The sequence below is a fragment of the Capsicum annuum genome, chromosome 9 (assembly GCF_002878395.1).
Source record: "Capsicum annuum cultivar UCD-10X-F1 chromosome 9, UCD10Xv1.1, whole genome shotgun sequence".
In the NCBI taxonomy this organism is placed as follows: domain Eukaryota; kingdom Viridiplantae; phylum Streptophyta; class Magnoliopsida; order Solanales; family Solanaceae; genus Capsicum; species Capsicum annuum.
In genome coordinates this window covers 179,317,944-179,329,668 of record NC_061119.1, presented here as the reverse complement: position 1 = coordinate 179,329,668, position 11,725 = coordinate 179,317,944, and the positions used below count along the sequence as shown (strand labels likewise).

General features: G+C 37.0%; 1 protein-coding gene across 2 annotated transcripts in view; it reads left to right on the top strand.

Annotated features, from left to right (window-relative positions):
- Nucleotides 1–256: 256 nt before the first annotated feature.
- Nucleotides 257–11,725, top strand: part of LOC107852305 (anaphase-promoting complex subunit 6) — a 31,261-nt gene continuing 19,792 nt past the window's right edge. The window contains exons 1-10 of one of the 2 annotated variants that reach the window (XM_016697371.2): nt 257–731; nt 3,214–3,348; nt 3,455–3,528; nt 4,309–4,348; nt 4,830–4,875; nt 5,749–5,828; nt 6,097–6,278; nt 6,371–6,496; nt 7,913–7,987; nt 9,683–9,808. In XM_016697371.2, the coding sequence (XP_016552857.2) occupies nt 486–731; nt 3,214–3,348; nt 3,455–3,528; nt 4,309–4,348; nt 4,830–4,875; nt 5,749–5,828; nt 6,097–6,278; nt 6,371–6,496; nt 7,913–7,987; nt 9,683–9,808 (1,130 nt within the window). In that variant the 5' untranslated portion in view covers nt 257–485. The remainder of the gene's footprint in view (nt 732–3,213; nt 3,349–3,454; nt 3,529–4,308; nt 4,349–4,829; nt 4,876–5,748; nt 5,829–6,096; nt 6,279–6,370; nt 6,497–7,912; nt 7,988–9,682; nt 9,809–11,725) is intronic. The other variant, XM_016697372.2, reaches the window with a different exon arrangement.

Genomic DNA, 11,725 nt, shown 5'->3' with positions numbered 1-11,725 from the left:
GAAAAAACTTAATAAAAAGGAATTGAGAAAAAAAATGATGAAGTTAATTCAACATAAGATAAAACTTAATTAAGCTAAATAAGTTGAAGAGTGTTTTTACAATCAAACTATTTATTCTTAAAAAAATACAATGCATATTATTTTTAATACCACAAATCAAACAACTATAAAAAAAATAAAAAATAATACCAAAATAATTAATAACAAAACAAATAATCTCAATATAATCAATCCCAACGTACTTGTTTGTCAACCAAAACCCCCTAAAAAAAAAAGAAAGATCAGTATTTAAAAACTTTTGTGATATCAAAAATCCAAAGTTGAGCTGTAACATTGTAATATCCTGAACAAATCCTCCCGCTCTTTTACCTCTCTTCAGCCCAAATCCAACTTCACACCATTCCTCCAAACCATTTCAGAACTCTCAAATCTCCAATTTTGAACCCAAAGTTACACAACCAACACAAAATTGTTATCCAGTTACAATGAGGGAAGAGGATATAGAGAGACTACGAGGTGTTGTTAGGGATTGTGTGAGCAAACATTTGTATTCTTCAGCTATTTTCTTTGCTGATAAAGTAGCTGCGATAACTTCTGACCCAGCTGATATTTACATGCAAGCACAAGCTTTGTATCTTGGTCGACACTATCGCCGTGCCTTTCACCTTCTTAATGCTTCTCAAATCGTCCTTCGTGATCTCCGTTTTCGATACCTCGCCGCTAAGTGCCTCGTATGCCCCTTCGATGTCTATTTGTTTCCAGTTGGACCTATTTTATTTCAACACATTTTGTCTTTTTGCACTTGTTGTATAAATAGGGTTTTCCATTTCACATTATTTAGTTGTTGTTACTGTTTTTGTTTTTGTATTTTCTTTTTCAAACTGCTTGGAAATGCTTTATTTTAAGCCGAGGGTGTAATGGAAACAACTTCTCTATCTCTACGAGTTAGGGGTAGGTTTTCTACACTCTACCCTCCCCAGACCCCACTTGTGGGATTCTGGGTATGTAATCTAGATAAATAATATGGAAGGTAGGGGTGGTGGGGAGTGGGGCTATAGGGGTGGGGTGAAGATGAGGTCTGCTGGAGGGTGGAAAGGATACAATCAGTGTAGAATACTACTTTGTAGAACTTGTTTTCCCTACTTTCATTAGGGAAATCAATTTCTTCATTTTTAAGGAGTTTGTTTTCCTCGAAAAAATAGTTTTCCAACAATTTTAACCAACTGAGCATGTGAAAATTTCCCCATACCGAACACTCACTTAGTGAATTAGTTATCTATTCCAAGCTAATTGGGGTCATGTTGATGTCTATTTGTCTCCATTTGGACCTATTTTATTCGAAGATTGTGTATTTCTGCACTTGTATAAACAGGGTTATAGGGGAGGTTATGTGTAATTTGGTAATACTCATGTTTGGGTGTTAATGGAGTAACAGCCTAGCTAGGCATTGTACTTTTATGTTCAGTGGTGATTAGCACAAGTGGTTAAGGCTCTAGTTTGTCCAGATGACATGGATTACAGTAGAAAAATGCGGCTCAAAAACTACCCAAAGGAACTGTATTTTTACGCTTACTTAAATAAGGTTACACTCTACCCTCCCCATACACTATCTGTGGGATTATGCCGGGTATTTTGTTGGGGATTCAACATGTCTAGTGGTACTCCGTAACTATTAATTGAGTCAAGACTGGCTACTTGTTGTGCTTTAACATCAGAAGTGGTGATTCATCAAAGTAGGTTCAGCCTCCAGGTTTTGATATGATATGGAATGATGAATATGGTTGTGGTTTAATTACTTGTAGTAAGTGGGATACAAATACTACACAAAGAACTGTATTGTAAGCTGTTATCAAGCAGTGCATTGGACCCTATTATGTAAAACTTCCCTTGTTTCTTGATTGTTTGGAACTTGATTCAGGTGTTAAATTCAGGGGTTGCAATCATTTGTCAGATACTTGTGACAACCAATCATATGTTACATATGAACTTTTCCCCATCCCAAGTAATATATGAACTTTTACTCCCTATCTATACTATAACCTCAAGCCTCTTTTCTTATTCCTGTGCATACAAGGCGTTGATTGATGGGATAAAATAAGCACACTGTGGAATCAAATCACAGTCTATTTCCTTATATGGCAAAGAGTAAAAATCTAGTCTTGAAAGCATAGGATGTTAAAGGTGATCCCGCCTCCGCTTTTCACCTAATCGGTTCGTTTACAACTTCACCACTATCGAGGATCGAATTACCACGCTCTTGAAAGATCATAAATTCTCTTTTATTCAATGAGAATATAAAGGAATTCTAATATAAAAGATTATCTGAACAAGTGTATCAGATTCTAGTCCTATTCTTTTTGTTTGTCTGCAGCCTGCACTAGCTTGAAGTGTTACAGTTGCCACACTACCCAGCTGCAGAACACTAAAATATTTGACTCAACAACTTGGTAGGTGATAGTATGCCCAACCTGACAATCCCCACTAACCTTCTAATGTCGTCAAACACCCGCTTGATGCATGCGTAAGCCATGAAACTACGTGCAAACACGTTGAGCGGTTCACCTTGCTTGGGGGTGCTTCAGTGCAAACACGAAGGTGTTAAGGCGTGTGTCTCAGAGTCCCAACTGTCTTAAAGAGAGCGCAGTTAACAGATATTTTCACCTAATTGTAATTTTTAAAATAATTTATATAATTATTTGTGTTTATATTTATCTTTTGAGATGCTACTTATTTTAGTTTTTTTGTTCATTAGAATCCCATGCATTATTTGTGTGTTGCACAGTTGCGCTTAAAGACCACCAGACAATTGTGCTTGTTTTCGCTTTTGCCTTTGATAACATCGCTGCCTACATTGCCAAGGTGCTACCATTTGAATGTAGATTGCCATCTTTCCTCTTTCAGTTATCAGCATGTCACACCCTTAGGCCTTAAGTATGATTCTCGTTAGGTTTTAATGTGTAGTATATGTCCCATAAACTAGGATCTTATTATGAAACAATCAATCAATGAAGTCGCTCTACAACAATAACAACAAACCCAGTGTATTCCCACATAGTGGGAATTTGGGGTTAACTTTTAAATGCTAGTTGGGTCCATAATTTGTTCCACTCTTAAATATGTGTCTCTCAAGACTAATTTGGGGTTGTCCAAATTTAGAGGTCATCATAATCTTGCATTTATCTCTACACTAACATATAATTTTTTTATTTTTAGGAAGAACTGAAGGAGTGGGATCAATGTCTTCTAATGCTAGGTGATGCTAAAGTGGATGAACATGGAAATATTACCGATACAAGGGAGTGCAACAGCATGTACTTAGACAAGGATGGTGAAGATCGTGAAATAAATGTAAGTTTCTCCATTCTCCCCGACCTAGTAGGGGTTTCCGGTGGAATCTGTTTTGACTCCCTACTTTTCCACAGAATCAAAATGTTCTATGTAAAATCTTTGACAGATTTTATCAGCAATATGCTTTTTGAGGGGCAAGGCATATGAAGCTTTGGAGAATCATGCACAAGCTCGACTATGGTTAGTGATAGCTTGGATATAAGACACTGATGTTAGTAGACATAATTTTGGATTACGAATTTGGGCTGAATTTCTTTTATGGATCATTAAAGCGAGAGATTGTTTGGTCCTATGTTTTCTATTTGTCTAATAGCCATGTACGTCTTAGCAAAACAAAAAATCAAAGGATAAAGAAGTTTAAAAGTGGTATTGGATCCTTCAGACAAAAGTGGTTTGGAGTATTTAAACTCCTTACATCTGATTTCTGGTAGTTTCTTAAACTCAAAAGAAGGACAACATTCATAAAGAGATGATTATTTCAATAATTGGTGTCAAAATAGTTAACTTTTGACTATATCCATCTTATGGACGAACCTTTTGTTTATGGACCCCATCCTTCCCCTCTTTTGCCTCTTTCTTTTGTTGTTTGTTAATACAATAAAGAAGTTACTGATTCCCCTTAATATAACTATAGGAACAAATTATCCTCTGCCTTTTTTCTTGTGTTCAGCATTCTGGTCATCAGTAATCCCATCTTCTAACCTCGCATTACTTGCTTTCTTCTGCATAGAATTAGGTTAGTAAATGAACCTTGAAGGTCCTATCTGATCAGGAACGAAAGAGATGTATTCTGCCCCAAGTTAACTGTAATGCAGGAGATATCATTGGATCTGAAGTTAAGGAATTACAGTTTTGTCTTGTGCTGGGCTATCTTTCCTATATCTTAATATTGGTTTAGTGGTTAAATATTCATTATATCATTGGAAGGAGCTGACTTTTTTAACTCCATTACACTTGTAGGTATAAAGCTGCTATCAAGGCTGATCCTTTGTGTTATGAGGTGTGTAAGTTTTGCTGTGCTAGTCTTACTTCTGTAATTGATGGAAGTCTTTCTGTAGGGGTTTTTTAGTATGTCTCTTGATTTCTTGTTTGAGGGATGGCCTTGGCTCAGCGGTAAGCTTGCTTACCGTGGTGTGCCAGGGTCGGGGGTTCGAAACGCCCCTCCAGCGAAGCTGGGGTGAGGGCGCGTAGGTCAGGCCCGGAGTGGTCCCCCCCCTCCCCGACACCTACGGAGTAGGTATGAACCGGGTCGTCCCCTCTTGATTTCTTGTTTAGCCTTTTTTCCTCCTTTTGGGATGGCATGGGGGATAAATCTTGGCAATTACTGTGTTAGAATCCAGATTTATATGGTAAAACTCTGGAAGATACTTAGTTATCTTAGATTCATGATTTTCCTAATCGTAAAGCCTCAGAGGTCTTCATGCTTTCAATTCCATGACAATCTTATGAAATTCATATTTGCTCATTTTTTCATTTTTCAGGCATTGGAATGTCTGATAGAGAATCACATGCTCACATGTGATGAAGGTGAGAACCTTTTCTGGTCAAGTGGACCTCCTTGGAAGTATGAAATTGTACAAGCTAGTTTATAGAATCAAAATGTCTTTAAACAAAGCAAGTACTTTTGTAGACCGATTTATTGTACTCCCCAATTCCTTGGTGTGCTGTTTTTATAAGTAATGGACATTCTCTTTCTTTTAAGCGAACATTCTATTATTGTTAACTGTTCAGTGCTTTTAAAGGCTCATAATATGCTCAAACTCTGAAGCTATGTGCAGTTGGATGCTGAGCATTGCTTAGGCAGCATGCATGTAGGCACCGAAATTTAAGTATCCTCCTCATCACCTATAAGATTGATCTTGTAGGCGGTGGAACTAAACAATATATATATATATATTAAAAAAAAGGGCCAAGTGATATATTAACTGTTAAAGAAACGATATAAAAAATATCTGACATTGGAAATAGAAAGCTAGAAATGTAATCGGGAAGTCGCCACTAAACCTAAATTAGAAAATCAAACCACCTCTGAGCATTATAATTAGAACTTTTAAATAGTTTTGGAACAATTGATATGATTTATGTATGCAATAACTGTAGCTTCTTAAATTCCTCTGTCCTATAAGGATTATTCATGTTATAGCTATTTTTTCAGATACATTTATATGTTTCATTTGTGTCCTTATGCACCTTTGTTTACCAAGGCCTGCTCTTTAGTTGTGTTTTGCACTTAAAAACTTGACGCATTATGGCGTTTTTCATGCTTTTGTCTTTTATAATGCTGTTTATATTAAAGGAAACTGCTGAATATTTTTAATGATAGTATTATTGCATTAATGTAATCTTTGTTGAAGGCATTATTATGAAAAATTGACCAATCCAGTTGCTAGTGAATTTCAGAGAGAACCCTGCTCTCATATTTGCAATTTGGTCCTGAAGATGGGTGGCTCTCTTCATTCTATTCTTGTTTGATAAAGAAGGTAATCACTTCTTACAAGACTACTTTGTATTCCATGTGACCTTCTTTGTGGATTATAAACACTTAACTTTTGCGTTTCACTCAATTGAAAAATAGAATATCGAATTTGGTACTGTATGTTGATAAATAGACAGAAAAAAGCTTAACTTGAATTCTTACAAAAAAGTTGAAATGTTTTATCATTGGCATAGAATAATTTTAATTTTATGTTTTGCGTATCCATTTATTCTTCAATGGAATAATTTTTTTCTTTTTTCCTTGCTTCTCAGTATGATAAAGAAAATGTGGTGGAAGCCAAATTTAGAGAGCTGGAACAGAGTGAGCCTAATACAAAGTTTTCGGACAAATCTGTTTTGTGTACACTTAAAGCCAACACTGATCTCTTGGCCTGCAAAGCCGAGTACTATCATCAATGCGGTGAATATCAGAAATGCTTTGAACTAACATCTGAGTAAGTTGGTAACCCACTAGAAAGGAAATTATGTCCTTTTCTGATTTTGCTTAATCTTTATGCTATGCATTTTGGTACATGATGAAATACAGATTGCTTGAAAAGGATCCGTTCCACCTCAAGTGTACCCTGGTGCACTTAGCAGCAGCAATGGAGTTGGGACATTCCAATGAGCTGTATCTCATGGCTTGCAATTTAGTGAAGGATTATCCTCAAAAGTGAGTGTGCTTGAGTTTTGGTCTTGGAGTTTTGAAAAATATATTGCTGCGTATTTGTTCACAAGGCATAATTATTGCACAGAGATTTCTTTGCTGAATAAACGTAAAGTACAACAAATTCTTATTAATCAAGAAAAATGGGATTCTGCTTATTGCCTTTTGCTGGGAGTTGAGTTCTTTTCAAGGTCAATAGAGTTAAGAGTGATTATTCATGCAAAGCTCTCTTTCTTGTTGACATTTACTCTGATCATTCGTTACGATAGACATGGCAACAAATAAGACTGCAAGAGGGAGGGTAGGTGATCGAGTAGGGAGTTCAAATAAATTTTGCTTGATATTTCCATCAAATGATACTTTCAAAGATTACAACTAATCTAATATCACTTGTTTTTCTTATGTGAAATATTTAACAATATTAAAATAGAATGGTAAAAGAAGAAGGTAACATAGTTGAGGAATAGAAAGAAAAACAAATAATGACAGCATGATATACCCTGGTTCAGCAGCTTGCCTACTCTGGTTCTCACGCCCAACCTTAGAGTCTAATTCACGTTGATGTGGAATCCGCAAACCCAGCCTTCTCATATGGAGCACTCTTTCTTTTTTACGACTTTGTCTAGCGAAATTATGAGTTATGACAATTCAGTGGTAATACTTCACCCAAATTATCCACACTTTGAAAAGTATCTTCAGCTTAAATGTTGACAAGAATAAGTTTACTTCCCACTTAAGAGTAGATTTTACGATAGCTTGGTGCTAACTTTGTCAGAGATAGTTGTAAAAGGACTAATGCAAATCTTTAAAATGATAATAACTGCGTATATTGTTTTATTTTCAGTAAAAGGTATAGCAAACTGAGATTGTCTATTTTCCAACATGCCATTATTAATCAGTCTATTTGCGGATTAGCAAACTATTCAACATTAAGCATGTCGTGAATTGAAAATTTAGCTCAAGTTTTGACTTTCATGTCAAATCATTTTCCGTTTTTTCTTTTTCAAATGGCGGTGTTCGAGCCGACTTGCATATTGGTCTATATTCCACGGGACTGCTTTTTTCCACAGGCAGAAGTACTGGTGTCAGTTGAGTAGATTACTGGCCGATAGGAATCTCCAAAGATAGGTTTCAGTTTAGTAGATAGCAATTCGAAGTCTGAAATGTATTTGATGTGGCATTGACTTTATGTTTTGCATCATTTAAAAGAATGGACTCTAGCCTATTGGTGGATAAATTAGCATAAGGTGGATTTGGAGATATAAGAGTTTCAATTGTTTGGATTGATGAGAAGTTCCATTCATTTTCTATATCCATTATTTGTGGTGAGAATTGCTATTAAATCATTAACGACCATTTTACTTTATGTTCTAGAACATGTTTTGAATCTGATTAGCTCACTAGACCATGTTGTTTATTCAGGGCCCTGTCATGGTTTGCTGTTGGTTGCTACTACTATTGTATCAAGAAATATGATCAAGCACGCCGCTATTTTAGGTATAAATATTAATGTCATCATGTCGTGAAGAAGAGGGATTGCAATTCTCTCTCTCTCTCTCTCTCTCTCTCTCTCTCTCTCTCTCTCTCTCTCTCTCTCTCTCTCTCTCTCTCTCTCTCTCTCTCTCTCTCTCTCTCTCTCTCTCTGGTGAAACATTTTCTTCAAAGTTTCGAATATGGGGTTAGTTTTTGTGCTCTTTTTCTCTGATGCAACTGTTTTGGTACATGTGACAATAGTTCTAGTGAAAACATGTTGATGCAGTCTTTTGTATCCTGTATCATCTTGGTACTTCTCCTCTTTCATTAATAAATAGTACCTTGCAAAAAAAAGCATGTCTACTTAAGAATCTGAGTGGTGGGTAGTGCTATGAAAAGTGATTATTCTGATGCTTAAACCTATGGGAAGCAAGGAGGTCCTCGCTTTGTGTGGATGAAGCAAAATGACTTTGAGGAATCATGCACGTTGAATGGTAAGGTGCAAAAAAAATATTGGAATGAGAAGTGGTCACTTGTTTGAATTTGGCTTTAAAGGAGTTAAAAAGACAAAAGGAGAACAAGATAGTGCTATTGGCTATCTGAGTACTAGGATACTCTCCAGATACATTTCAGTGCTCTCTTTATTGTTGTTCGTCCACTTCTTTCTTATTGTGTTTCTTCTTTAGGATGACCTATTGATCTATTCACTTTTTAAAATATTTTATCTGTTCTTGTTCTATACTCCAATTCTTTATCTATAGGCTCTAAATATTAGGACATGATAGGACTGCTATTAAACAAACTATTAGTAATATTCTATCAGTAAAACTAGTTATTAATATCGTTACTAAAACAATTAAATATGTAATCAATGTTGCAAATTTATGTTGTATATGGATATTCAAGCTAGTAAATTTAATTGCATTTCTGGCGTTGTAAGTACTAAATTATCATATGCTAGTTAATTTTATATCTTCCTTAAATTGTACACCTAATACAAAGAATCTTGCACTTCACTTCTCACTCAAGAGTTCAAAGGTTCTTGTCACATTTTTGTGCTTGTTGCTTTGACTATACTGGTGGACAAAAGTAGTATATTGAGGCTTTTATTTTACTTTTTGGTGGGGTGGGGGGTGGGTAACCATCTAGTATTTGAAGTCAATTGACCCTACTTAACCGGTTTTGTGCTGGGTAGACCCGGTATGGGGGTAACACGTTCCCTACTGTGAAGTTCTCCTTAACCAGGGTTCAAACCGAATCTTCTTGTTAAGGGTGGAGGGTTCTTGACAATTCGAGCATACGCCTTTGGTGGTGGAGTGAGGCGTCTTTCCACCTTGGTAGCCGAAATCCTTTTGTGTGGATCGGTTTTCTGGAAGCTACTTTCTACCAAAAGTTTGACTGGATCATATGAAAATCTTCCAAAATTATCAGGATCTCTGATTTGCCTTGTCAAATAAAATGTATCCTTTGGGTGGTGATTTTTGGCTTAACTGCTCCAACTGGTCCTTCAATTGAGGAATTAAATAATATGCTTTCCTGTATGAATTACTCTTATCAATTTACTTTTACCGGATAAATTGGATAGCAATCAAGCAAGTGGCTAAGCTTTCTCATTTCATATTTCTGGTTCTTTGGATATTCTAATGCAGCTTACAAATAATTCATCCACATTCAATTGTTGATCATCTTATTTTTTATTTTCAATTTTATATATGGCAGTAAGGCAACAAGCTTAGATGGAACATTTGCGTCTGCTTGGATAGGATATGGAAATGCTTATGCAGCTCAAGAAGAAGGAGACCATGCAATGTCGGCTTACCGCACTGCAGCTAGATTATTTCCTGGGTAAATCTTCTGTCTTGTCTTAGTTGTCAGGGACCTAGTATTTCAAATTTTCCGATAGACTTGAACTTCTATTTGTGCTAATTGTTTCATCCATATTAAGTTGAATGAAAAAGGGCCAAAAATGCCGCAAATCTATTAAATTTGGCTAAATAATACCCTTTGGGCTCAAACGCAAAGATGTTGATATATGGGAAGGGGTACTTGATAGAGATGTGAAAGGACTATGGAGGCTTGCAAGATGGAAAACGCAATACTTGTCATTAGTGCGACTACCGCAACAAGGGGAAGGGTGATGAGAACAAGATCAACATCGCCGTGTTGTACCACTTGGAGATGGCCATGCTATGGTGGAAACGAAAGGAGTCTGAGACGGAAAAGGAGCTTTGCACCGTCGACGCATAGGAGCAATTTCAAGTGGAGTTCAGGAGGGCTTTTTTTCCCCACAATGTCCTCTACGGGAGTTGAATCAGACAAGCAACATACATGCATACGTGAAGGAGTTCATCATTCTCACGCTTCAGATTCCCAACCTCACCTCATAGAGGAAGACATGTTCCACTTCATGGTTGGGCTGCAAAATTAGGTCAGGATAGAGTTGGAATGCTGATAGGTTAGTACTATTGATGAATCCATCATATAAGTTGAAGCTTTGACGGACTTTAGACATACCAACATGACAAAAAAATGGGTTAGAGGAGTAGTCATGCCCTAGGTGGGGGAGATCATGACGAAAACAAGGAGCAACAGGCGCATCCCAAGGATCATAATGCCAAAAAGTCTTGAGAGCTAGAAGTTTGGATAACAAAATTATGCAGAACGGAAGGCTCTAACTACAAAAGGAAATGGCTGCGGAAGACGCAAACTACAAAAGCAAATGGTTGCTCTATATATGTGGTAGGCAACATGGCTATGCAAAGTGCCTTGAACTGAAGTCCATTGGTGCTATATTACGTGAACGAATTGAGAAAGATGCACAAGAACAAGGGCAAGGTTCAAGCACGACGCAGTTGGGCATGATAGAACTATGCGGAGCTATCGCTAAGCATTCAGAGAAGCCATAAAATACTATGCCCAATGTGTGGACATCACCACCAATGGACGACCTCACGCTATGATCGACTTGGGTGTAGAGGCAAATGTCATAACCAAGGAAGTAGCAACAAAGTTGAGTTTTATTCCAAGCAATAGCCGTCTCAAGACAGTCAGTGCGCCACTAACTCCTGTGTGTGGAGTTGCTAATGGAGTAAGCATCACATTGGGCAAGTGGCAAAGTAAAACCAACTTAACCGCCGCTTCTGTAGATATCTTTGACATAATTCTTGGGTAGGAGTTTTGCCAAAATTGCCATGCTGTGATCGATCCCTACCTCCAACGACTCTTGGTAATGGAGCAAGAAGGATCGTGTATGATGCCTATGTTTAAAATAAAAAAAATTTGGAAGGACAAGCACAATTATTGTTCGTGCATCTTCTGTAAGGCCTTAAGAAGGGGGAACCGACATTTACGTAAAGAGAAATCGTCGGAGGAAGCCACATGGGAACGATATGAAGACTTGTGGCAATTTCAAGGATAAGATCGAGAGTTTATGCAGTGGCAATGCGCCACAGTCATCGCAACATCAGGTGGGGGAGAGTTTGATGACCCTCTATATCATCGTCCCCTGTAGGCATGGCACAAAGTTGTCCATATGGAAGTCTTACATAAGAAGAATAGTCCTTTGTGGAATATTCTAGAGAAACGTGAGGATTTTCAGTGGAAGACTATAGAATTCTTTGGATTTGCATGGAAAGTCCTAGGAATCTTCTAGCATTGTAGAAAACTCTAGAGAGGACTATTTATTAATATGAGGGACTTGTAAAACAATTATTATTTGCATATTAGTCCCTAGGAGAGTAATATAAATAAAAAGACATTCTA